At 42.0% G+C, this 27,437-nt stretch overlaps 1 protein-coding gene across 24 annotated transcripts in view; it reads right to left on the bottom strand.

The window, feature by feature from the left end:
* Positions 1-27,437, bottom strand: part of CLASP1 (cytoplasmic linker associated protein 1) — a gene marked incomplete at both ends in the record, with an annotated part of 233,863 nt that overhangs the window by 82,195 nt on the left and 124,231 nt on the right. For 11 of the 24 annotated variants that reach the window (XM_080689048.1, XM_080689032.1, XM_080689049.1 and 8 more), the window contains 8 exons: positions 3,379-3,546; positions 7,225-7,251; positions 10,576-10,683; positions 20,058-20,228; positions 22,132-22,181; positions 23,218-23,385; positions 24,959-25,036; positions 27,327-27,386. In XM_080689048.1, the coding sequence (XP_080545174.1) occupies positions 3,379-3,546; positions 7,225-7,251; positions 10,576-10,683; positions 20,058-20,228; positions 22,132-22,181; positions 23,218-23,385; positions 24,959-25,036; positions 27,327-27,386 (830 nt within the window). Of the gene's footprint in view, positions 1-3,378; positions 3,547-7,224; positions 7,252-10,575; positions 10,684-17,339; positions 17,364-17,848; positions 17,897-20,057; positions 20,229-22,131; positions 22,182-23,217; positions 23,386-24,958; positions 25,037-27,326; positions 27,387-27,437 lie in introns of all 24 variants that reach the window. The other 13 variants (XM_080689029.1, XM_080689030.1, XM_080689031.1 and 10 more) reach the window with 3 other exon arrangements.

Raw genomic sequence — 27,437 nt, 5'->3', positions numbered from 1 at the left:
TTCGCGGACAGCCTCAGCTACTTAATGAGGCCCTCCACAACTCAGTGAGACCCTGTTTCAAAATAAAGAATAAAAAAATTGGGCAGGCGGTGTAGCTCGGAGGTCGAATGCCTCTGGGTTCCATCCCGACCCACACACAAAACAAACAAACAAACAAACAAAAAAGAAATATAAAATCTTCTCTAATCAGAACTGTGTGAGACCCCAAAGCTTCACTCATCACTCATTCCCTTCATGAGCATCAAGGACATACTTTTCTCTTGAAATAATATTTTAAATAAGAACTCTTTGGGAAATTAACTCCTTTTTAAGTCCTTACTGATGTTTCATAATACTGCTTTTTTTTTTGGTGGGTCTGGGGATGGAACCCAGGAGCATTTGACCTCCGAGCTACACCCCCTGCCCTATTTTTTACTCTTTATTTTGAGACAGGGTCTCACTGAGTTGCGAAGGGCCTCACTGACTAGATGAGGCTGTCTGACAACCATGATCCTCCGGTCTCAGCCTCCCAAATGCTAGGATTACAAGCGTGCGCCACCTCGCCCGGTAATAATACTGCTTTTAAACGCTTATGAACTGTTGTCTTTTCAACTAATCACAACATGAACTTCATAGTAAAGATACTGGAATACCATGTCTAGGGTTCCATCTGATACATGAACTTGGATTATTTCCTAATTTCATGAAGATTAAAAATAGCACTGTGTTTGTGTATGGCACTGGGGATTGAACCAAAGGGCATTTTACCTCTGAGCTACACCCTCATCCCTATTTTTAATATTTATTTTGAAAAAGGATCTCACTAGGTTGATGAGTCTCACTACTTGATGAAGCTGTCCTCAAACCTGCAATCCTCCTGTCTCAGTCTCCTAAGTACTGGGACTATAGGTATGTACCACCATGCCCCAGTTAAAAGAAAAAATAATAATTTTTTTTTTTTTTTTTGCAGTACTGGGGATAGAACCCAGGGGTGTTCTACCTCCAAGCTATACCCCTATCCCTATTTTTTAGTCTTTTTATTTTCTTGAAACAGGGTCTCACTGAGTTGCAAAGGGCCTCGCTAAGTAGCTGAGGCTACTTAAGAGAACCGCGATCCTCCTGTCTCACTCAGCCTCCTGAATGCTGGGATTACAAGCGTGCGCCACCACACCTGAAAAAAGCCCCAGCATTTTTAATAAATATAAAAACAAATATTCCCAAGCAGACAATAATTTTTAAAGGAATAATACTAACATGGATTGCAAATAGAGATTCTATAAACTTCAAAAATTAACTATGGAAAAAATTAGCTCAAATATTTTGTGTATGTGTTTGTGGAGGCATTCTACCTCCAAGCTACACCCCCAGCCATATATATATATATATATATATATATATATATATATATATATATATATATATTTTTTTTTTTTTTTGGTGGTACTGGGGTTCCTGGAAGCCCTTCTACCTCCGGGCTACACTCCCAGACCTATTTTTACATTTTTATTTGGAAACAGGGTCTCCTAAGCCAGCGCGCGCGGCTGGCTTCGAACCTGCGCGATCCTCCCGTCTCTGCCTTCCAAGCGCGGGGATTACAAGCGTGCGCCACCACGCCCGGCTTTTTTTTTTTTTTAAGTTTTGTAAAAGGGTCTTGCTAGGTTGCTGAGCTGTCCTCAAACCTGTGATCCTCCTGTCTCAGCTTTCCAAGTATAGGCATGTGCCCCTGTGCCTGGCTCACCTTGATTTGAAATCCAATGTATTTTCCAGACAAAATCAGATGCAAACACATAAATAAGTTGCAGCACTGGATGTGAAATGCAGACATTCCAGGTTCGTTCTTGCTTCTAGTTGCAACCACATCAATACCCACACAACGTGTCAGCTTGAAAGCCACGCTTTCCACGTTGTCTATGTGTGTAACCCAGCACAAAGCCAACGTCACAGACAGTTAACAAACCACCAAGCACTTCTGCCTTGCTTTGGGAACAAGTTCATACTGAACTCCAGCCATTTTTCAGTGTCTGCCTTCTCACAGCTGAGGGGCTTCCAGGCTTGTCCTGGGATGGCCTTCCCAGCCCACCTGTCCTCATTCCATTGCCCTCTAGGGTAGCTTGTAGTCTCCTTGGCTTGATTACTCCTGCACCTACTCTTTTCCCCTATAACATCTCTCCCTCATCTCCCCACCCTGGGTAATCCCACTTGGTATTTCAAGACAGGACCTATTCTGGAATACCTCCATTAGCAGGAAATCTGGGAGGTTTGGGTGGACAAAGGCTAAGACATTCATTTTGTAGGACAGGTCCCAGAACAACCTGCCATTAGCATTTGTCATACAGTTTTGTATTACTTCTCTTCACTAGATCACAAGGACCCTGGAGTTAAATATAAATCTAGCTCATTTATCTTCCAATTCTTAAGTTTATCAAAGTACCAGTTCAAAACAGTCAGCACTGAAGTAAAAGCTGCTAAGAAGATTCATGAGTAAACTTGGGAGAGGTGCCAACAGGACTCAGAGGTCTAGCGCTCTGAATCCCATTGATACCGATGTCAAAAAGAGAGAATGTGTACATTCAGGTCTTTTTATTATATCACAAAAGACTCTTATATAAAAAGGTAGCCTATGAGTTAGATTTTAATAGTAAAATGGGTCATTAAGTTGCTGAGCATAATTCATAGGATTCTATAGTCTATTACAAAGAAACTAAATACTACATACAAAAATAAATATTACATTTTAGTTTTCATCCATTGCTAGCTTTCAGGATTCAATAAAATTATGATAAAACTATTCATATTCTTTCACAAGTTTTAGCAATTAGGTTAGAGAAAATAAACGAAGACCCTCATTTTTAAAAATTGTTTTGTGGTGCAAGGGATTGAACTCAGGGGTATTTTACCTCTGAGCTACACCCCCAGACTTATTTTTATTTTGAAACATGTTCTTGCTAGGTTGATGAGAGTCTCACTACTTTCTGAGGCTGTTCTTGGACCCGAGATCCTCCTGTCTCAGCGTCTAAAGTACAAAACTTGTTTCTGAAAATTAATATAGGTTAAAAGCTATTTAGTGCAAATTAGTTAAAAAAACCCAACAATGTTTTTATTTGAGGGAAAACCCCTGCTTGTTTCCCCAATTCCATGCATTTTGTAAAATGACAGTGAAATACAAAAGCCTACAACTATGTAATTTTCTCCCATCAATGTGTGTAAATCCCACTCATGTTTTGATTCTAACTGAAACCTCAAAGTCTGCATCAAGGACAAATCAAAACGTCTATTTAACACAGTAATAATATCAGTTCTAAAACAGAGCTCTTTCCTTCATTAGACACAGTCCTTACTTAGGCTATAATCAAAATTGCCATCAAGCTGGGAGTGGAACCTGTCTTGAATGATCCTTACCTAACCCTATCCGGTTTGGGCTTGTTTCTCGGCTACACCCTTGACTCCTGGGAATCCTGCTTCGTTTCTCTGACGATGGTGTCACAGGTGGGCCTCTTGAGGAACCCCCAGCAAGTCCACCATAGCCGCTGCCCAGCAGTTTCCCTGGGGAGCTGGACCGGCTGCCAGCTGAAAACGAAGGAAAAACAAGTGACCAACCTGTGGGAGTCTGGCAGAGAATCATTGCAACTTCAGAATCAAGTCTGTACACACTAATGTGAACCAAATACCAGGAGAATTTTATATAAAATTGTTTTTTAGTTGTGGTAGTAGTTTGTGTGTGTGTGTGTGTGCTACTGGGGGTGGAACCCAGAGGCTTTCTACCTCCGAGCTATACTCCCACACCTATTTCATATTTTATTTGGAAACAGGGTCTCACTAAGTAGCTGAGGCTGGCTTCGATCCTGTGTGATCCTCCTGTCTCAGCCTCCCAAGCGCAGGGATTACAAGCATGCATCACCAATCCCGGCTGTAGTTTTTTTTTTTTTTTTTTTTTTTTTTAATGTAGGCACATAAAAGAATATTGAAAAGCCAGGTGTGGTGGCACACGCTTGTAATCCCAGCATTCGGGAGGCCGAGACAGGAGGATCGCGGTTCGCGGACAGCCTCAGCTACTTAGTGAGACCCTATTTCAGAATAAAGAATAAAAAACAGGGCAGGTATTTTTTATTACCTCGATGTAGCTTGAAGGTCAAATGCCCCTGGGTTCTATCCCCAGACCAGCAAAAAAAAAAAAAAAAAAAAAGAATATTGAATATCAAGGAGTATCTGGTAGAGTTCTTCCTAGAATTGATTGAATGATTTCTGATTCCACAGAGTGGGCTGAGTACCTACAGTAACCTCTGCCCATAGATTTCTATAAATAATGACACAGGTATTCCTTTACTGTTTTCTTGTGCTGTTGTTTTGTGGTGCTGGAGAAAGACCCAGGCATTGTACATATTAGGAAGGTGCTCTGCCACTGAGTTACCTACCCAGTTCCTATTGTTTGGTTTTTAAATTTTTTTTTTTTTTTTTTAGGTACTGGGGATAGAACCCAGGGCCATTCTACTTCCAAGCTACACCTCCAGTCCTAATTATTTTGAAACAGGGTCTCACTGAGTTGCAAAGGGTCTCATTAAGTAGCTGAGGCTGTCTTCGAACCGCAATCCTCCTGTCTCAGCCTCCCAAATCCTGGGATTACAAGTGTGCACCACTACACCTGGCTACTTTGTTTGGTTTTTTATTCCATGAGAGCATGCTAAAAATTTTAAGTGTAACTACTGCAGGAGCAGAAATATAAATATGACAAGAAATTTCTTAAGCATTAGAGAAAATGGATCCAAGAAAACATCATTAATTTAACAAACGGAAGAAAAAGAGATGAGGGTAAAATAACTTGAAGTGTAGTAAAAAATAAAATAAAATCACAAAATAAGATGGTAGGAATAGAATCAAACATATTAGTAATCATAACAAATGGGAACAGATTAAATTCATTTACAAAAAGTCAGGAATTCTCAAATAGATGAAAAACAATAAAAAAAACTTCATGTTATTTATAAGTCAAATAACATACCTAACCCAAAACAAAATAGAATAAAATACAGCACTTAGAACAAAGAATATTTAATACCGATAAAACAATAAGTGTCCAAGAAGATAACAGCCACAAACTTTTATGCTCCAAACAATATAGCTTTGAAATACAAAACATGAAAAAAGATAAAAGTATAGATAGAAATGGAAAAGCCCTGTTAATAGACCTCAGAGAAAGACTGTGATACTTCTCAGAGAAATCAATGGAGCAAGTACATATAACTGTGTGTGTGGGAGAGAGAATACATGTGTATACACAGTCACATATACACCAGCAGTCCCTAAGCTTATGTGGCCTCGTAATATTGCAGCCATCTTAGATTGTGTAAGCACACTTAATGGTGTTTTTTTTTTGTTTTTGGTGGTACTGGGGGTGGAAACCAGAGGCTTTCTACCTCCGGGCTATACTCCCAGACCTTTTTTTATATATATTTTTTGTAAACAGGGTCTCACTAAGTTGCTGAAAGCCTCACTAAGTAGCTGAGGCTGGCTTCGAACCCATGCGATCCTCCTGTCTCAGCCTCCCAAGCGCGGGGATTACAAGCGTGCGCTACCACGCCTGGCCTTAATGGTGTTATACAACAAAATCGCTTAACGATGTATTTTTCAGAATGTGTCCTCATCCTTACGCAACACATGCCTGTAAACACACACACACACACACACACACACACACACACACACACACACACAATCTCCTACAAACACACATGCATATGCCAAAAAACAATTTGTTCTTTCCTCCTTTCTAGACACAAACATTACATAAAAAACTGCATCACCATACTAAGCTTAAAAAAAAAATGTGCAGAAGTAGAAATCACATAAACCATATTTCCTGAAAAGCATGCAAAACTAAAAATTTAGAAACATATTACATTATCAGACATTTTTATTAGTAGCTAAGTACCCAGATACCTATATAATCATGTCCTGCAGGACAAGATTCTCTCTGAGAGAAAAGAGCATAATTGTAAGCATCATATAAAGATGAACCTGAATGGGACGCATTGACTTAGACCATCCCTTAGTAGGGAAGGCAACAAAATTCTAAAATGTACAATACACTTTATTACATACCAGAATAGAATGAGACAGAGGAAATAGACCTTTGAGACACCACTTACCTGGAAATTATATATATATATATATATATACATTATATATAGATATATACAAACATATATATACATATATATGTATATACACACTCTTTAGATTTTTAAAATATAATAAAAATAATAAATTATTATTAGTGTGTGTGTGTGTGTGTGTGTGTGTGTGTGTGTGTGTGTGTACATATGGTATTGAAGATTGGACCCCCAGACATTTTATCTCCAAGTTACATCCTCAGCCCTATTTTATTCTTTGTTTTGAAACAGAGCCTCACTAAGTTTCAGAGGGCCTCGCAAAGTAGCTGAGGATGGCTACAAACCTGCTATCCTCCTATCTCAGCCTCCCAAGCACTGGGATTACAAGTCTGTTCCACCACATCCATAAAAACTATTTCATGTTTTATTTGGAAACAACATCTTGCTAAGTTGCTGAGGCTGGCTTTAAATCTTCAATCTTCGGGTCCCAGTCTCCCAAGTACTGGGATTGCAGGCATATACCATCACACCCGGATAAATATACATTATTTAAAACTATACAATGGATTAATTAATTTTTGTGATACTAGGGATTGAAGCCAGGGGCCTTCTACCTCTGAGCTATACCCCCAGCCCTATTTTATTTTTATTTTGAAAACAAGGTCTTGCTAGGTTGACTCACTACTTGCTGAACCTGCAATCCTCCTGTCTCAGTCTCCCAGTAAGGAGATTACAGGTATATGCCACCACACCCAGCATAAACTATATTTTAAAAAGTGTATAATATATGTAGTAAAAGTACCATTATTCAAATGAATCAGATGGATAACTACTCACACACACACAAAATCAATGCTTTGTAATGGTTAACTGCAATTTTAAGTAAAAAAATCTTTACAAAAATCAGCAACACATATTACCATGAAGAACTATCTCAGGACCTAATAATTTTGTCTAAAAAATAAACTGCTAACCTATGCAAAAGGACTGAAAGAAAATCCATTTCAAACTTTAGTACTTGAACAAACAGAAAAAATGTAGATTAATTAAGCTCATAATAAAGAAATTAATGTTGTGCAGAGACCACAGGGTGAGGCAGAATGCAAAACCCAAAAAGGCAAGAAGAGAAAGCGCTTACCGCCAGCAGGATTAGCAGATCTGGATCCTTGATAATGAGAGCAGGCCAAAGGACAGGCAAAAAGTGGATTAAAAGACAATAACACAACACAGAGGTCAGCATGCATCACAGCACGAAGGTCTTATTCACAAGCACATAAACAGAGTAGTTGCTTTTTGTAGGACTGTTCCCCCTGGTCTACGTGCTCACGCTTACTCTCGACTTCTCATAGTACTTGTGTAAGGCCTGTTCAGAAAGCGCAAGTGTTCAGCATGCTGGGCATGGCATTAGGTGTGAGAGATGTGGAGGAGAGGGAAGACCAGAGTAGCATTCCTCTCCCGCGCTGAGCCACCAGAGGGAGCAAGCGCATGTAATGTGTTTGCTCGTGTATTAATACACAAAGCGCTCAATAAATATCAGTAACTGCAAAGAAACTGCTACTAACCAGTTTCAGCTGAATGTGCTATGCCTTTGCTTATTCTGCAAATATTTAAAATATTTGCAGAGATAACACATTTGTCTCTTAATAAAACCACTGTTAAAATATTTCACTTATGCACAAGCTTCAGGTGTAGGCTTCATCACGTGCTGCTGTTTGGTTGTCTCCTTTCCTATAAAGAGAGTGCAAGTGGAGCTCTGGGCCATGATCAGTGTGTTGATGAGCCTGAACACTAAAAAGTTCTAACCCCCCAGCCCAAGTCCCACTAGAGTTTGAGGAGGGTTTTTTTCCCCCCTGTTCTGGAAATTGAACCCATTCTACCTCTGAGCTATAACCCCAGGCCTATTTTTCATTCATTATTTTGAAACAGGGTCTTACTAAGTTGCGGAGGGCTTTCACTACGTAGCGGAAGCTGGCTGTGAACCTGGATCATCCTGTCTCAGCCTCCCAAGTACTAGGATTATAAATGTGTGCCATCACACCCAGCGAGAAGGAATTTTTAATCTTTTCTCTTTTCTTTCTTTCCTTTTCATTTATTTTCTTTTTTGGTACTGGGGATTGAACCTAGGGGCATGCTACCTCTGAGCTATACCCCAGCCCTTTTTATTTAAGTTGTTCAGTCTGGCCTTGAACCAGTGAACTTCTAGTCTCAACCTCCCAAGTATTAGGATTATAAGAGTGCCTACTATGCTCAAATGGAGAAATAATTTCAACTTTTTACCACCTCCTAAAAACAGGTAACATATGGATTAATAAAATGTGCAATACATACAGTGCCTACCCAGCTGGGCCCAGAAGCCCTGCAGAGGGCATTGCCAAAAGAGAGCAGACAAAATAAATAGAAAATCCTGTTCAACCTCTTTCAACAGAAGGAAATAATACTGCACAAGTAAAGGCCTGGATGTTTTATGTTTTACGACTTAAGGCTTTTCGTTTGTGTTTTGGGTGGTACTGGGGTTCCTGGAAACCCTTCTACCTCTGGGCTACACACCCAGACCTATTTTTATATTTTTATTTGGAAACAGGATCTCTTAAGCCAGCGAGGCTGGCTTCGAACGTGCGTGATTCTCCTGTCTCTGACTCCCAAGTGCAAGGATTACAAGTGTGCGCCACCATGCCTGGCCACACGACTTGAGTTTTTTATATTGACTTGTATTAACACTTTTGGTGTAATACTTGTAGTAAGCTCTGACCCATGTTTTGAGGTCACAGCTAGAACATTATATCCTTCTGTGCCTCCCACGATCCTGAGGGGTCCATGGAAGAACCAGAGCCAGGGGTAGTTTTGTGAGCAGATGCTTCCAGACTACACCCATACCCAGATCTGAATGAGAATTCAGGAGCTCTACATAATATGCAACACATTCTTGGTTTTTATTTTATTTTATTTTTGTTTTTATTTTATTTTGGTACTGGGGATTGAATCCAGAACATTTATCACCAGGCAATACACCCAGCTCCTTTTATTTTATTTTTTATATTGGAACAGGGTCTTGCTGAGTTGCTGAGGGCCTCACAAAATTACTGCGGGTAGCCTTGACTCTATAATCATCCTGTCTCAGCCTCTCGAGTACTGGGATTACAGGTGAGCGCCTCTATGCTCATCTTCATTCCTAGTCTTAGTCCCTATCTCAGCCTCACCACATTTCTCACTGGAGAGACCTATCCCTGGTCTTTGCTGAGTCTTTTGTACTTCATTGGGATAGAGGAGAAGACAATGTTTTTGCTGTTCTATTCGGGTGAGGTAGAAGTCTGCAGATATAAAGCCACTCTGGCTCTAAAACCTGTTTCTGTTTACGGACTTGCCATTTTAGAGCTTCCTATTTCTCAATAAATCCTCAGAAAAGCCCCACAGGGCAGGCCTGTTATCACTCAATTTACAGACAGTGGAAGAGAGGCTCACAGAGGCTGATGACTGTTGCAGGCTCACTCTGGCACCAGGATGCCACTCTTTGGACGTACCACGCACTACCATGCATAGCCATCAGCAAGGTGCTGTGGCCTCCCAGAGGCAGCCATGTGATTGGCCTTCCACTGTCTTTGAAAAAAGGATCTTAGCTGGTTTAGCATGAGGACTACAATTTTAAAAGGGATGTGGGAAAGAACATAAATTCAGGAGTAACATAAGGCATTCTCAATATCAAGCAAGTCCCCAAGGTTTGGCTGCAAAGTAAGCATTTGACACAAGCCACATATCTCCTGAGGACATGCTGGTGGTGGACTCAGGGAGAGCTCCTGGGGACAGGAAGACTCCGTCTGTGCTCAGGCAGATACCCAGCCCCACTTGGTGTGCACAAAAAAGGATAGGCCACTCATAGCCATGTGTAGCAGCACAGCGAGACAGCAAGACCGATCAGGAAGAACTCATTCCAGCAATGCTGTGCTCCTGGTTGAGGGAGGCTAGCAAATGAGCTGGCTTCCTGTGTACACAAAAACAATGATGGACAGGAGCAAGGCAGCAGGGCAAAGCAAGAGCTCACACTGGTGAGAGGATGGTGCGGGCTGTGACTGTTGGCACACAGGGTTAAAGAGGAGCTTTGAATGGATTTACTTATTGACCACTGAAAAACACTCAGCACTAACATGTCTGTCCAGGTCCTTCTCTATTACATCAGAAGGCTTCCTCAGCAATATAAAAACGGGTCACGGAAAACACAGGCCTCGATTTGAGAGAATTCAGGGTAAAGAGAGAAAATATGCTCTACTGTTTAATGCCTAAGGAGCTATGTAAATCACCTGGAAAGAAGACCATAGTATTCCTGGAATCTTCCATTTTGTTAGTTTACCCACACAAAGTGTGATCACTTAGAGTACTACAGAACCACAAAAATGCACTTTCCCCTGAAGTCAGTGCAAATAGTGTCAACCAACTGTTCAACTGCAGAAGAGGTAGTGGAATGACCCCAAGTAACAGAGCAGAACACATGGCTTACGCTGAGACTGTGACACCACTTTAGCACGGCTGCGGCCCCGGCTGTCGGAGGGTGTAGAGGCGACATTGGTGGCACTCCCAGAGCTCTGCCGTCTCGTGCGGATTCGACCTGAGGACATAATGAAAAGGGCTGCCATGATGTTTTCAGCGAGTGTGACCCACACCATGAGAAAGGGCGCAGATGGGGTCAGCGCTGTGGGGAAGAGGGGTTACAGTGAGCCAGGTCCCCCAGGTGAAGTCTTGTACCACATGTAACCATATGAGGATGGATGATCAGAAATGAAGGTGGCTAAGAAGTTCTCTACAGGGTTTCTCTGGTTTTAAGGAAGCAAAGATGCCTCTCCTGCCACAATCCAATGAGAACTGGATCTGATAGGGGAAACCAGGAACCCATCTGAACCTCCACTGGCTTTTCAGATTGTTCAAAATCACATCTATCCTTATATCTGGCAAAGCCAACAGAAAAGGAATGCAGAGAAAAAAACCCTAAGGTTTGAAAGATTTAAGAGAAGAAAGAAAAAAAAATAAAGCATAGCATTTTAAAAAAGTATAATTAGAATCAACGACTTTTAGAAATTTAAGAAAAGATGTGCAGAAATTCTAGAATCTACTCTAAAATTAAAAATCATATTACTCTACTAGCAACTATAAACATGCCACTTCAGAACCCTTACAACATATGAAATAACGGTTGCTGTTTTAAGATGAGGAAACCGAAAGGAAGGAAATTCGTTTTCCTGATGTGACATGACTGATCTGGATCCTATGCCTGGCCCATAAATGAGGACCTTTAATTCTCTTAAGTCACCAGGATAAATCAACCAGGCAAAACAAACATGAAAAAACAATTGAGCCTCACCAAGGAGCTGAGGCTGGCTTTGAACCTGTGCAATCCTCCTGTCTCAGCCTCCCAAGTGCTGGGATTACAAGCATACGCCACCACGCCTGGCCTTTATTCTTTATTTTGAAACAAGGTCTCACTGAGTTGCAGAGGGCCTCACTAAGTATCTGAGGCTGTCCACGAACCCGGATCCTCCTATCTCAGCCTCCCAAATGCTGGGATTACAAGTATGTGCCACCATGCTGGCTACAAAAATAATTTTTAAATGAACATCTCTATCTATTTGACTTATAAATTAAAGCCCTCTTTGCTACCTCCTCGTATCCTCAATCTTCCTCCACCATTTGGTAAGAGGACCCTAAAAGTTCAGTGTTCAGCACTCCTTTGCATTTCTATTTTTGTAAACAAATACACTTGCATAACCAAGAAATACACGGCACTATTGTGCACATGGTACATGTTCCTCTCAAATGCACTTTTTGCTCAACATTTTGTGAGAACACTAATGGAATTAATTTTTCTTTCTAGGTAAAGAAGAGATCATTTTGCTGTTTGTATATGACTGATCAAGACTCTAAACTTACATGGGGCGTAGTGGCACAATGCTTGTAATCCCAGCACTCAGGAGGCTGAGACAGGAGGATCACATAGGTTCAAAGCCAGCCTTGGCTTCTTAGTGAGGCTCTCAGTAACTTAGTGAGACCCTGTTTCCAAATAAAGTATAAAATAGGTCTGGGAGTATAGCCCGGAGGTAGAAAAGCCCCTGGGTTCCACCCCCAATACCACAAAAATAAATAAATAAACTTACCTAACTTTTCTTATTGATATACAATGCAATGTATGTCATTTTTAAAAAAAGGTCTTATTCAGTTTTTACAGATTCATTCAAAGGTGCTTTACTTTTTATAACATAGCATATTTTATTAAATTACATGTTCTAACAGTTGCTGACAGAAATGAATGTAATTAATCATTTTATTTTGACCTAAGCTCTAGGAACTTTTTATTTTTTACTTTTTTTGCGGTACTGGGAATGCAACCCAGGGCATTGTACCTCTGAGCTACACCCCAGCCTACTTTTTTTTTTGGGGTCTTTTTATATTTGAAACAGGATCTCACTGAGTTTGCAAAGGGCCTTGCTAAGTAGCCGAGGCTGTCCAAGAACTGGGATCCTCTGGTCTCCACCTCCTGAATGCTGGTATTACAAACATAGGCCACCACACCTGGCTAAACTCTAGGAATCCTGCTCAACTTTTCTTCATTCGACTACTTTCTACATGATTTGGGGTTATCCAAATATCTGCAATAAGAGATCAATCGTACTCCTTCAGGCCATTCATTTCATTTCCTTTATTTGCCTGAGTGTGTTGACTTGGCCATGTAAACAGTGCTGACAGAGCACTGGCTCTAGTCAGACTAGAAGACGACGACTCTGGAACCTCGGTGTGTATAGCATTTCAACAGGGTAAGAAAATTAGTTTCTATTTCAGTTGCTAAGAATTTTTGTCATAAATGTTTAAGTTTCTGATGCTTCACTTGCATCTTTTGAGATAAGTATTTTTCTCCTAAATGTGAACTCCATCAGTGTAGTTTTAAAATATTAACCCTAGGACACACCGATGCACTGTGACATGCACATGACACACACGACATCTGGACTGTCCTCTAGGACTTGGTGTTTAGGAATGAGGCCACCCCAGCTATACAAATCAGTGATAAGAGCCTCTCCTGTTCTATTCTGAGTTTGTATAAGATTAAAATTATTTAATGCTTGCATATATAATCATTTGAGCATGGTAGAGATTTCTGGAGCATCTTTTTAAATCTTTCAAGTAAAATGGCTTAAAATGTTGGAAATCTTTGAGCTCCCTTTTATACCTCTCTTCTAATTCTTTATAAAATGTATAATAAATTCAGGCACAGTGGTACATGCCTATAATCCCAGCACTGAGACAGGAGATCACATATTTGAAGCTAGCCTAGGCAACTTGGTGAGGTTCTCAGCAATTTATCTAAAGCAGAAAGAGCTGAGTCGGGCATGGTGGCGCACGGTTGTAATCCCTGCGCTTGGGAGGCTGAGACAGGAGGATTGCACAGGTTCAAAGCCAGCCTCAGCTACTTAGTGAGACCCTGTTTCCAAATAAAATATAAGATAGATCTGGGAGTATAGCCTAGAGGTAGAAAGCCGCTGGTTTCTACCCCCAGTACCACCAAAAAACAAAGAGCTGGGTATGTAGCTAATAGGTAGAATGCCTTTGTGTTTAATTTCTAGTACCAAAATAAATGGAATAAAAAGAACAGGGGATGTAGCTCAGTGGTAGAGTGCCCCTGTGTACAATCTTCAGTCCAGCAATATATATATATATATTTTTTTTTCCCCCTCAATCACTATTTTAATGAACTTGCCAGAATACAAATGTATAACCTGAGCTTTCAATTTAGATCGTACAACTACTGATTATAAAATCACCTTTTTGCCTCATAATGCTGAAATACTAACTCATTTTGACTTGGCTATAAAGTACAATATTTAATAGAATTATTGAAAAAATTATAATTGGCCCAGGGCTAGGGGTGTAGCTTAGTAAAAGTATACTTGCTTGGTTAGCACGTGCAAGGCCCTGGTTCAGTCCCCAGCACTGGGGGGGGGGGGTCGTCTAAATGATCCCAAAAATGCAGATGGGAAACTCATACTGACCTGGCCTCCGGGGCATTCTACCTCTGAGCTGCGCCCTCAGACTTTTTTATTTTTTATTTTTGAAATAGGGTCTAGCATCCAACCTGTGATTCTCCTGTCTCAGCCTCCACCATGCCCAGTTCCTGTGGGTTTTAACTAATAACTAATAACTGCTGGCATATCTTCTAAGCACTGCTAGCTCTCTAAGTTCCATTCTTGCAAAAGGGACAAAAACAAGTGCCGAGCTGACAGGTGGCCTTGGGTCCTGTATTCTCTGCTCCTTGCCACACTGGGCTTGAACTATCTAGCCCTGTCACTGCCCATGTAGCCCTGGGGCACACACAGGACACTCACTGTGCTTCTTCCAGAAGTCCTCTAGTGTCTGACTCTACTTTCTAAAACCAAGGGTCTTGGAGTGGTCCAAGATCACTCCAGCATTTCTCTTCCCAGAAGGGGACCAGGAAGAGATGCAGTCTCTTGCACAATGCCTGTGAGAGCAATTCTCCTTTCTGGGGAATGTGAAACCAATAAAGAAAAATGTTAAAAAGTCCAAGAGCTGGGGAGGTTAACAGGATGCTGCACAGACAGAGGACATGGGGCATTCTGGAAAAAAATGCCATGTCCCACACAATAATTCTGCTTTCTATTTCACATACAACATTCTAGTCTATTCATACACTTCCCTTCCAGGTAAGCTGAGGAAGCACTTATGATTGTTTCTTTGGGTTGCTGATGTTATTTATTTATTTTTTGTGGTAGTGGGGATTGAACCCAGAGGCATTTTACCTCCAAGCTACATGTCCAGTCCTATTTTATTATTATATTTTGAAACAGGATGTCCTCACTAAGTTGCTGAGGCTGGCGCTGACCCTGTAATCCTTGCATCTCAGCCTCCTGAGTACTGGGATTACAGGTGTCTGTCACTGTGCCAAGCTGCTGTTATTGTTAGGAAGACTGTTTCTTACAGGGTAGGAGAAACATACAATTATTCCCATCAGCTGAACAAATGAAGAAAATAATCACTCAACTTTTCACTATAACAAATGAGGTTCTCATATGCTCAGAAGTTTCTTGTTTATTTTCTTGTCATTTTCTTTTTCTACCCTCCCCCTCCCCCCTGTGGTTCTAGGGATTGAATGCTGAGGCATTTTACCTCAAAGCCACATCCCATCCACCCCTTTTTTTTGTGATACCAGAGATAGAAACCCAGGAGCTTTCTATCTCTGAGCTACCTCTCAGACCTATTTTATACTTTATTTGGAAACAGGGTCTCACTAAGTTGCTAACAGTCTCACTAAGTAGCTGAGGCTGGCTTTGAACTTACATGATCCTCCTGTCTCAGCCTCCCAAATACTGGAATTACAAGTATACAAAACCATGCCTGGCCATAACAGCCCTTTTTAAATTTTTTATTTTGAAAAAGTGTCTCACTAAGTTGCTGAGGCTGGCTTAGAACCTGTAATCCTCCTGTCTCAGGCTCCCAAGTATGGGGACTACAGGTGTGCAACACCACACCTGGGTTCTTATCCATATTTCCATTCTGAATACTTTTCATTTCGCAAAGTTGTCCAACCCTAAGAATCACCAATGAGGCTTTTTGGAAGTTTAGACCCCCAGACCCTTTCAAATATAACCAGTATCTATAGGGGAAAACACCCAGGACTGTTGGCTTGTTTGTTTTTGTAGTACTGGGGATTGAACCCAGGGTTATTCCATCACTGAGCTATATCCCCAGTCCTTTTTATTGTTTAATTTGAGACAGGACCTCATTAAGTTGCCAAGGTTTGCCTGGAACTTGCTCTCATACAATTTCCAGAGTAACTGAGGTTACAGGCTTGGACCACCACACCTGGCCAGGGTTGTTTTTTAAAGCAAGCAGCCAGGTAATTCTTGTAAGTTTGAGAAACACTGGGACTATGTTTATCTTTAAAAAAAAAAAAAAAAAAAAAAAAAAAAAAACTCTTCCTATTGCTTCCTTCCTGAGCCCCTCATGAACTAGGAAATAGAGTAAAAGAACCACAACCATCACACTCACATTCAATCCACTCTGCAGGCTAGCCCTTTAGGGTGGCCAAATAACGTGTGAAAATGGACTGCCTGCTTCTGTTAAGTCACCATCTCGAGGACTGGTTGGTCTAAGCCATTATCTTTCTCCTTTGTACTTTTATTGGTGCAATGTAATTATACATCAAAGTGAGGTTCAAAGTGATACAAACATACATGCACACAGCACTTGGTATGTTTCCCTTCAGATAGCCCCCCCAAACCCTTTTCAAACAGAGTCTCACTATATTGCTTAGGCTGGCTTCAACAATCCTCTTGCCTCGGCCTTCTGAATGGCTAAATCTCCAGGTGTACTCCAATGCATCTGACAGAGTCACCATCTTTTATTTTCATGATGACAGTGACATACAGGCACACAGTAATTGGTGGGCAAAGTTACCATCTTAAGCAGAAAAGGCTTCCCTGAATTTCAATTATCCAAAATGATACCATGCTTTCTAGAAACTTTGAATAATGATGCTCTTGTCTAGCATGTGCTAAATAGAGACCTAGATAGACTGTAAGGTCTACATCTAAAATTCAAAAGGCAATGCAAACATCAAAAAGAGCCTCTTGCCAATGGCATGAAGGCAAAGTAAGGTGGATCTGGACATTCCAGTTTCTTCTACTCAGCGATACCCGTTGTGTGCACAGGAGAACAGGGCATGTGGAGTTGTGACACATGGCTGTGGGTGAATGAAGGCCAGTGATACAAATAAAGGTGGTGTCATGTAACTCAGTACCTTTAGGGAAAAGAAAAGCTGTTGGTAAAATGTCTATTACCTGGTGGAAATCTTTACCAGCCTTTAACATGAATAATTGATGTAGAAATTTACTTCCAAAACGGGAAAGGCAAATCCTGAGTGGTCCCCACAAAGTCACAAAAGGAAAGAAAAGGAAACAGAAGCCACAGTGGTACATCAAGAGTGGTAAGACCTGAGGCAGGCAGCCCAAGAGGACAGGCACACAGTGTGACATTCTCCTCCTCCTGAGAGCGACTTTGCATCAAATCACGCACAGCATACTTCAGTGCCACAAAGACTGCACGAGAAGGGGCTGAGGAAAAGGGAGGGCAAAACCGCAGTGGAGACAGAATGGGGGGAGGGCGTGCAACGTCTCATGCAGGGACCTCGGTGACACAGTGGGCACCGGAACGGGGAGCAGAGAGTGAGACACACCTCAATCACAGAAACAAACCGCTTACCCTCCGCTTTAGTGGTAGTACCATCTTCAAGCAAATTAAAAAACAAGGGAAGGGATAACAGGGAACAGTTAGTGACATTCAAAAAACCAAAGAAGCAGAATGTTATTAGCTACTAAAAAACAAAAGTACAAGTTAAAACAAAATCAGAAGGGAAACAAGTTTGACAGTAAGGCAGAGTCTGAAGCAAGTTAAGTGCTTGGACTGAAATGAGTTCAGCACGGTGTGAAGTGTTTTTGCCTCTGGAAAATAAAACATGAAAGGGCAACCCAGGGGCAGGCTCAGCTGCAAGAGACTGGCAGTCATTTTGTTGTTTCAGTCAACCTTCATTATCTTAAGAACTCCTTAGAAGAAAGTACTAGCAGAAGGATTGAGGAAACAGGAGGAGGGGCTAAAACTTAATGGACTAAAGAGTCACCCAGAGGGCAAAGGCAAATGAGAAGCACCAAGAGGCCCCTCTAGCAACGCCTATCCCAACTACAAGCCCAGCGGCAGCAGCTAGAGCTCAGTACCTGAGTCCAGGCCTATGCACTCCATGTCTTCCCTCCCGGGTCTGGACTCTAGAAGTTTGGAAAAGGATCATCAGCTACACATGCACAGTGTCTGTAACAGGTGTCAGCAGAGTTAACTTCTAGTTCTGCTGTTCAGGTTTTGTTTTGTCGGACATAATAAGGAAAGTAGGGGTAGAATTCTCAGGAAAATGAAAGGATTTGTATTCTCTTTGTGTGTGTGTGTGTGTGTGTGTGTGTGTGTGTGTGTGTGTGTGTGTGTATGTGTGTGTGTGTGGTACTGGGGTAGAACCCAGGGGCTTTCTACCTCCAGGCTATACTCCCAGACCTATTTTATATGTTATTTGGAAACAGGGTCTCACTAAGTTGCTGAGAGTCTCACTAAGTAGCTGAGGATGGCTTCGAACCTGTGTGATTCTCCTGTCTAAGTCTTCCAAGCACTGGGATTAGAAGTGTGCACTAGCACGCCCGGCTAGGAAACGAGAGGATTTGAATACTGCAGTCCTGCCATCTGCGGAGGCAGCACCAGGTTGAGAACTTGGCCTTGGGGTTTCTGAAGGTCAGTTCTCATCAAAAGAGCAAATAACTAAGGGCTTTCATTGTGTGTGTGGGGGGAGGGGCGGGCGCAGGGGGGGGGGCTGTTAGCTCACTGATCCATATTCAAACTCTCCAAATATGCACACAAAAACAAGGTCTATGTAGTACACTAAAAGGCTGGTTTTCCGTAAGTTTTCCAGCAATGAAACAAATACTAATTATACTAAAGGCGGATCAATTGAATGGAAACAGGTAAATACTTAAAAGACTGAAACTGACAGAACTCTTGCACCACTAGAAGGAGGAGCTGTGATTCCTCCCTGTTTGGTGGCACCACATCAACATAACATCATGGCACGCCTACGTAATGATGCAACAGGTATAACTGTACAAGAGTTCCTCCTGGGTTTCTTCCTGCGGGTACGTACACATATGTGCATGCGGCATTTCCACAGAGAAGGTGAGACGGCTGAACCCATGTTCCAGGACACACACCTTTCAGGTTGACAATGTCCTACCGCAGCCCCACTTCCTCCACCTCATAGGACAACTGTTTCCAAAAGGCCTGTGTATATTTCACTGACTGTCATCATATACCCGAGGCAGGTGGCCAGTATTACCAGCAGCCTGTGGGCAGGGAGCAGACTCCAGATTCCACAGCCAGCTCAGGGCCATAGAGCTGACCCAGTGGCCCTGGGGAGCTTCTTAGCTGGTGCTCTCTCATTGGGCTTCTGTTTTAATATTTCATGCTTAAATTTTATTAATTTACTCAATATCTAAAGCAGGACAATTTTGATTTGGAATTTGAATGACTTGGCTTTTACAAAAGTACACTAATGCAAACTACTAGTCTTACACAGAATAGATGTTAAGTGTGTTATAAAAACGAGTGACTGAGCAGGGCGTGGTGGCGCACGCTTGTAATCCCCGCGCTTGGGAGGCAGAGACAGGAGGATCGTGCAGGTTCGAAGCCAGCCGCGCGTGCTGGCTTAGGAGACCCTGTTTCCAAATTTTTAAAAATGTAAAAATAGGTCTGGGAGCGTAGCCCTGAGGTAGAAGGGCTTCCAGGAACCCCAGTACCACCAAAAAAAAAAAAAAAAAAGAAAAAAGAAAAAAAAAAAAGAAAGAAAGAGTGACTGACTCAGACATTAACATTTTGGGTTGGGCAATCCTTCTGGAATGGCGTGTTCTACCGGGGATACGCGGAAGGACAGCATTTGTGAGTATAGAAGTGGCATGCTGGTTAATGAGCCTACCAACTGTCACCCCAGACTGAGAGACACCTAGCTATGTGCAGTGGCTATGTCTGGCTACTGCCTCATGGAATCCCTGCTCTGCCCACCAGTGTCAGGAGGGGAAGCCAGCTTTGGTGCTGTGGGAGGTGCCTTTGATATTGGCTGGGATCACCATGGAGGAGGAAGTGGGCCAAGGGAAGGGCTTGTGGGTAGTACAGCCCACGAGCATGGGTGTTCTTACTCATCTCTAAAGGTGGATGATGCTCCAGAGACAGGAGCCACCAGACAAAGTGTGATTGGGACTAGAACCTAGTGCATGAAGTTACTTACACTTCAACATCAGTCTTACAACAGTGAGGCCTCCCTCGATTATGGTGTTTTGCAGTTTGCTAAAGGTGATCAGGGACACCAAACAAGAAAGACAGGGTTGGGGAGATTACCTAAAGATGCGTAGGATCCTGGAGGCAAGGCTGCTGCAGAGCTGAAGGGTGTTGTGCCTGAGGATGATGACACCTTGGACTTGGCGCTGGCAGCTGCGTTCACATCAATGTCGCTTCGAGACCGCTGCAGGGATCCAGTGGTTGACACAGATTTGGTACTAACAGTAGAAGCTATGGTGGCAAAAGAGAAGATGGCATAAGGACTACAACAAATATGTCTGTATAAAATAAATGTATACATTATATATTTATAACATATATGAATATATGGCATAAGAACCCAACAAATATATATTTATATAAAATAAACATATTATATATATTACATATATATATATATATATTTTTTTTTTTTTTTTTGGTGGTACTAGGGATTAAACCTAGAGGTATTCTACCTTCGAGCTACACCCACAGGCCAATTTTACTTTTATTTTGAAACACAGTCTTGCTAGGTTGAGAGTTTCACTACTTGCTGAGGCTATCCTCAAACCTGGGATCCTCCTGGCTCAGGATCCCAAGTACTGAGATTACAGGTGTGTGCCACCATGCCCAGCTTACAATGAGATTTATTTATTTATTTATTATTATATTATTATTATTATTATTATTTTTTTTTTTTTTTTTTTTTGCGGGTCTGGGGATGGAACCCAGGGGCATTTGACCTCCGAGCTACACGCCCTGCCCTATTTTTTATTATTTATTTTGAAACTGGGTCTCACTGAGTTGCAGAGGGCCTCACTAAGTAGCTGAGGCTGTCCCCGAACCGTGATCCTCCAGGTCTCAGCCTCCCGAATGCTGGGATTACAAGCGTGCGCCACCACGCCCGGCTTATTATTTATTTATTTAATTTATTTATTCATTCATTCATTCATTCATTCATTCATTCATTCATTCATTCATTCATTTATTCTGAGCTACACTTCCAGCCCTTTTTTTTATTCTTTATTTTGAAACAGGGTCTGAGTTACAAAGGGCCTAAGTAGCTGAGGCTGACTAGGAACTGTGATCCTCCTGTCTCAGCTTTCCAAATGCTTGAATTACAAGCATGTGCCACCACTCCCAGCTACAATGAGTTTTATTTTCATTTTTTTTTTGTGTGTGTATGGTACTGGGGACAGAACCCAGGGGCTTTCAACCTTCAGGTTTCACTCCCAGACCTATTTTATATTTTATTTGGAAAAAGGGTCTTACTAAGTTGCTGAGAGCCTCACTAAGTAGCTGAGGCTGGCTTCGAACCTGCAAAATCCTCCTACCTCAGTCTCCCAAGTCCTAGGATTACAAGCGTGGGCCACCAGGCCCAGCCTTACAAGGACTTTTAAATGCACACTGTTGGAACAAATATCAAGTTGTATCAAAATCTGCAGCCCTCAGGGCGTGTTGGTACACACTTGTAATCCCAGCATTTGGGAGGCTGAGACTGGAGGATCACAATTCGCAAACAGCCTCAGCTATTTAGTGAGGCCCTCTACAACTTAGTGAGACCCTGTTTCAAAATAAAGAATAAAAAATAGGGCAGGGGTTGTGGCTCGGAGGTCGAATGTCCCTGGGTTCCATTCCCAGGCACTAAAAAAAAAAAAAAAAAAAAAAAAAAAATCTGGAGCCCATAGGACAGCCCAGGAGCTTCTTCTGTTTGAAGACAGAGTTCAGACACCACCAAGGAAAACAAGAGACTTCAACTGGAATAGACTTACTACACTTGTTTTCTAAAACTGGAGACAAATCCAGAGAAATGGCCCAGATTTCTGGCTACCAGGAGAAATGGAAACAGTGAAAAGCTATTCCTGTGTGGCCAGCATCTTCATGACATGGAGTGGTGTGCCACCTTGCTGCTGCCGCAGAGTGCTCCAAGTGGCCCTTGCTCCCTGGCCATATGACTCCAGATTGGGGTGGCACTATGTTTGGGACAGAAGAGGGGGAAGGTCTCAGAGCTCATCCCTGCCTGTCCAACCATCCTGAAAATCGAGGTGGAGTTCTGTGAGGGCATTCAGAGCAGATGGCAGAGGGCATGGGATGGAGACCTGTGTGGCCCTGTTGTGCTGTGGCTGGGTGGGCATCTTGGTGGCTGTTGTCTCACCTCTAGAGGTGGCGCTTCCTGTGGGGCTTCTTTTGGCAGAGAGTGGCCGACTGAAAAGACAAGAACACACATTCATCATCTAACATGTACCTCATTTGCAGTAACAAGCACAGCCAACACCATGAAGCAGTGCTCATGAGGAATCATTTCAAGATTTTCAGAATTATTCAGGCAACTGGGATGACATCTTATAAACCATGTTTCTGACAAATAAAGTTTTAGTGCTATCTTTTGAACTACCTTTCAAACACATGGTAAGATAGTGACCAGAGACAGCCATTAGAAATACAGAGCAAAGATGATTATGTACATAAACATATTGTGGTACTGGGGATAGAAACAAGGCACTCAACCACTAAGCTACAACCCTATGCCTACCCTTTTTCTCCTTTCTTGATACTGGGGAATTGAATCCAAGGGCATTTTACCTCTGAGTTCTGGCCCCAGCCCTTACTTTTTGTTTTGAAACAGGGTCTCGCTCAGTCACTGAGGCTGGCCTCAAATCTGTGACCCCCTCTGGTCTGTTTCCTAAGAATTGACATTAGAGGGGCACACCACCATGTCCGGCTTCTAGCCATTTTATTTTACCTTATATTTTATTTTCCTAAATTTTGAAAGAGGGTCTCACTAAGTTACTGAATGCTGGCCTCAAACCTGTGATTCACCTGATCCTCCTGTCTGTCTTCCAAGTACTAGGACTACAGGTTTGCACTACTGCACCTAGCAAGATGATAATATAGTAAGTGCCAGGTTTTGAATGATCTCCTTTTCCCAAACTGTCTCCAAGTTAACACATCCTCTCAGAAGACTCTTGCATTAATGTGAGTGGTTCACACTACTCTGTAATTCAACTGTGTTCTTCTATAACTGTATTCTAGGATGCCTATAAGTTTCATTGAAAGCCACCTATGTCAGAGACCATGGTCACCTGCTTCTTACCCTTCTCCACAGCACTGAGCCGGGCTCCACCTGCAATCAGAGGGGATTTTAACAGGCTCACACATAAACCCCAGCCAGCACGTGTGTTCCAGGCAGCACACTTGAGTAGAGAAGTTCACATTACACCTGCAGAGCAGAGTTCCTTACTTGAGACTCTCTTGTGAGCTGGAGGAGGAGCGGTCAGACTGAGGCAAAGACACTATGCTGTCCGAGTTCTTCAAGTGGGACTGCAAGGCTCGCTGGTAGGAGGACTCCAAGGTGTGGTATAAGTGCTCTGCTTCCCTGCTGAAGTGGCCATGGAAGCCCCAGTAGCACCTAGGGAAAGCACACAGGCTCCTGGTAGCAGTGTGGACGTTGACAGGCATCTGGAGTGCTCTGCACGTTTCTGAGGCTTTGTCTACAGCCTGCCTGCTAACAGTAGCAGCAGGGTACAAACCTCAGCCCTAGCCTCATAGTGAACAAGCTACTCAACTTCTATGAATCTCAATCTTATTTATAAAATGAAAATTAAAGGGCTTAATTTGTAAGACTGGGAAGCCTTAGGGAAGACAGAGGTAAAAAACTAGAACTATCCCCAGAACACGGTAGATTCACAAATCCTCTGGTTCAAGAAAAAAAAGGTTTTTTTTTTCTTTGTAGTAATGAGGATTGAACCCAAAGGCATTCTCTCTGACCTATACCCACAGCCAAATTTTTTCTTTTTATTTTCATTTTGAAACATGATCTTGCTATGTTGCTGAGAGTCTTAACTACTTGCTGAGGCTGTCCTTGAACCTGTGATCTTCCTGTCTCAGCCTCCCAGGTACTGGGGTTACAGGTATACACCACCACCTAGCTGCAAGCATGGGTTTTATTTATTTTTTTTTTTTGGTGGTACTGGAGTTCCTGGAAGCCCTTCTACCTCTGGGCTACACTCCCAGACCTATTTTATATTTTTGAAACAGGGTCTCTTAAACCAGCACGCTGACTTCGAACCAGCACGATCCTCCTGTCTCCGCCTCCCAAGCGTGGGGATTACAAGCGTGCACCACCACGCCCGGCTGAAGCATGGGTTTTAAATAAGCTAAGTTAGTATAAAATACATTGATCATGACTACAGATACTCTTCTGACTTTTGCAATTAACTTCTCAAAAGTTTAGAAATAAGCATGCTGTTGTCTACCTCAGTCCTGTTTATATTCATATATCACTTATCTGACCTGCAAACAAAAAAACTAGAGGAATATTCTAAAATGAACTTTTGAGGTCATGTTTAAAAGTCATGATTAATTAAATATGTCTGAGTAACTTAGAGAGTTTTTTTAAATTGGTGCATTGTAGTCATACATCTCAATGGGGTATAAGATGGTGGAGGCATACATGTACACATCCCTCATTTAGCCCTTCCCCAATTCCTTCCCCATTCCCTCCCCCCTCCCTCCTTCTCATGTTTGGCTTGGTGATTGACTGATATGTGTGTGAATATACATCATGTACATTAGGGAATTTCCCTCTTTCCCCTTTCTATCCCCTTCAGTTAGGTTGCCTTATTTCCTCATCTATGGTTTCTCCTTCTTCAGCTAGAGTTCCTCCTATGACCTTTTTTCTCTCTAGCTTCTGCATATTAGGGAGAGCATCCGATTTCTTACTTTCTGTGTCTAATCTCACTTAGCATAACGTTCTCCAGTTCCATCCATTTCGCAGTAAATGAAATTTTATTCTTCTTTATGGCTTACTAAAATTCCATTGTGTACATATCTAATAATTTTGTAATTCATTCATCTGTTGATGGGTATCTTGACTGGTTCCATAGTTATTTAGTGAGCTTTTTTAGTAAGGTGGTCTATACACTGCATGTGAAACGTCAAAGTATTTAATTTTTAAAAAGTAGTATACAATAAGCACTTACTTTCTGGCTTCTATCCTTGCTTCAGAATCCGCATCATGAATTCCCTTCTTTATTGTTTCAGCTAATACTGATATATGTCTGGGCATTTAGAAAAGAAAATAATAGGAAGATTATTATATGAGTAACAACAGTCATAATACAGTATTATGTGAATGAAAACAGGCATGTGGAACCATTTCACCCTGGCAGCATGGGCCAGACAGTCTGTGCTACATCTGGTCAGCCCATATGCAGCTCTAGGGAAGAGTCCCCTGCTGGTCCACTGCCCACCCCTGGGCCCCACTCCATGTCCCACCTAAGGACCCGGATGCCTGGCTCTCTGCTAAAGATTTTAAATCACAGTTAACTTTCTTCCAAGGCCAAATGTAGTTCAATCTTTTAAGAATCCAAATAATAGAGTGCTGTCTTACTAGTTTCAGAAAGAAATTATAATGAGATGGTAATAGTCCTAGTAGTAAAGAGGCCGTCTTTAGCACATTTCTATAGAAAAACTAATGCTTTTTATCAAGTCCCATTATTACTCAATATGATTAGTCTAAGAGACAGGGTTTCCCCACCAGATATGGTGGCACACATCTATAATTCCAGTACTTGGAAGGTTGAAACAGAAGGCTTGAAGATCTGCAGCCAGCCTCACCTACTTAATGATGCCCTTTGCAACTTAGTGAGATCCTGTTAAAAAAAAAATAAAGAATAAAGCTGGGCGTGGTGGCACACTCTTGTAATCCCAGTACTTGGGAGGCTGAGACAGGAGGATCGTGTAGCATGGAGGAAGAATGCCCCCCAGTACTGAGAAAAAACACAAAACAAAACAAAAAACCCCGGGTCTCCCTGAGTTGCCCATGCTGGCTCAGACTTGTAATTCTCCTGCCTCCACCTCTCTAGTCTCTAGAACTACATATTTGTACCATCATGTCTGGCTTAACAGAAATAATTTTTTTGGTAGTACTAGGGATTAAAACCAGAGGCATTCTATCTCTGAGCTATAACTCCAGACTTTTTTTTTTAAACAGAGTCTCACTAAGTTGCCAAGCCTGGCTGTGAACCTGCGCTCCCCCTGTTTCAGCCTCCTAAGTACTGGGATCACAAGCGTGCACCACCACACCAGGCTACCATGAATAATAAAAAAAAATTACTTAACCATTTTATAAATGGGTATTCTCTTTATTTGAGCTCTACTCTAGCTAGGGGAAAGATCACCAATATGGCTCACTGAATATTAACAGAGTTTTAGAGAAGGTAAATGCTTGGAGTGAGCACTTTCATCAAGTTCAAGGAACAGAAGCACATGAGTGACTTGATCAGCCAGCCAAAGTCCTTGCTTAATCCCTGCCTTCTCCCTAAAAAAATACCTAGGGGCTACCTGCTAAGTGCAGGCCTGCTGCAGTGGGCAGCAACATGGGAAGCTACAGCAGAGATCTTAGCTTTTCTGCCCTGTTCACCAATCCCCAAAGTGAATCCCCCATTTTATTTTCTGCCTCTGAAACCCAAAGCAATGACCCAATAAAGAGGATATACTGCCCAAGAGTACACCCTTTGTTAAAAAAAAAAAAATAAGCAAGTGTGTATGTGGCACTAGGGATTGAATGCAGGGGCATTCTACCCCTGAGCTATATCCCAATACCTGTTTTATTTTTTACATTGAAACAAGGTTTTGCTAAGGTTATCATGAACTGGCCTGGAACCTGTAATCTACCTGTCTCAGCCTTCCAAGTGCTGGGATTATAACATGATCTACCACACCAAGCAGAAAAAAACCCAAAAACTTAAAAATGTGCAACTATCTTCTAAACTCAAAGTATTTTCAGGTGACCTTTTGCTGCTGGGAGGGTTGGCTTTGTTTCATCTCTGACCATTGCAGTGTGGAATGGTCTACTACTTAAAATTCCACTATTGAGCCAGGTGTGGTCGTGTATATTTGTAATCCCAGCTTTCTGGAGGCTGAGACAGGAGGATGTCAGTTCACAGCCAGCCTCAGCTACTTAGTGAGGCCCTTTGCAACACAGTGAGACCCTGTTTCAAAATAAAGAATAAAAATAGGGCTAAGGGTGTAGCTCAGAGGTAGAATGCTTTGGAATTTCATCCCCAATACTGCAAAAAAAAATCCACTATTAATCAGATATATACTATGCTGTAAGCATCCTTCTCCATTAAAAAATGTAGCATGAGCCAGGTATAAAATAGGTCTGAGAGTATAGCCTGGAGGTAGAAAAGCCCCTGGGTTCTACCCCCAGTACCCCTACCCAAAAAAAGTAGCATGACCCATCATCTACTGTCTCCACATTTAACTCAGAATGACAGCCCTTCAAGTTGACAGGAACTAAAAGTGTCAAAGAAGTCCAGAGGGGAAATCAAGACAGGTGCTCACCTCTCCAGTGAATGTGTCTGCCATTCTTGTAAAAGCAAATCTAAAAATTCAAAACAGCGCCTGAAAAGTGTCAAGAAAGAAGTACAAAACTTAATTACTTGTATATTAATG

The sequence above is a fragment of the Muscardinus avellanarius genome, assembly GCF_963383645.1.
Source record: "Muscardinus avellanarius genome assembly, chromosome: 2".
Classification (NCBI taxonomy): domain Eukaryota; kingdom Metazoa; phylum Chordata; class Mammalia; order Rodentia; family Gliridae; genus Muscardinus; species Muscardinus avellanarius.
Note: the sequence above shows the minus strand (reverse complement) of the source record. Positions and strands in the feature narration are given on the sequence as shown.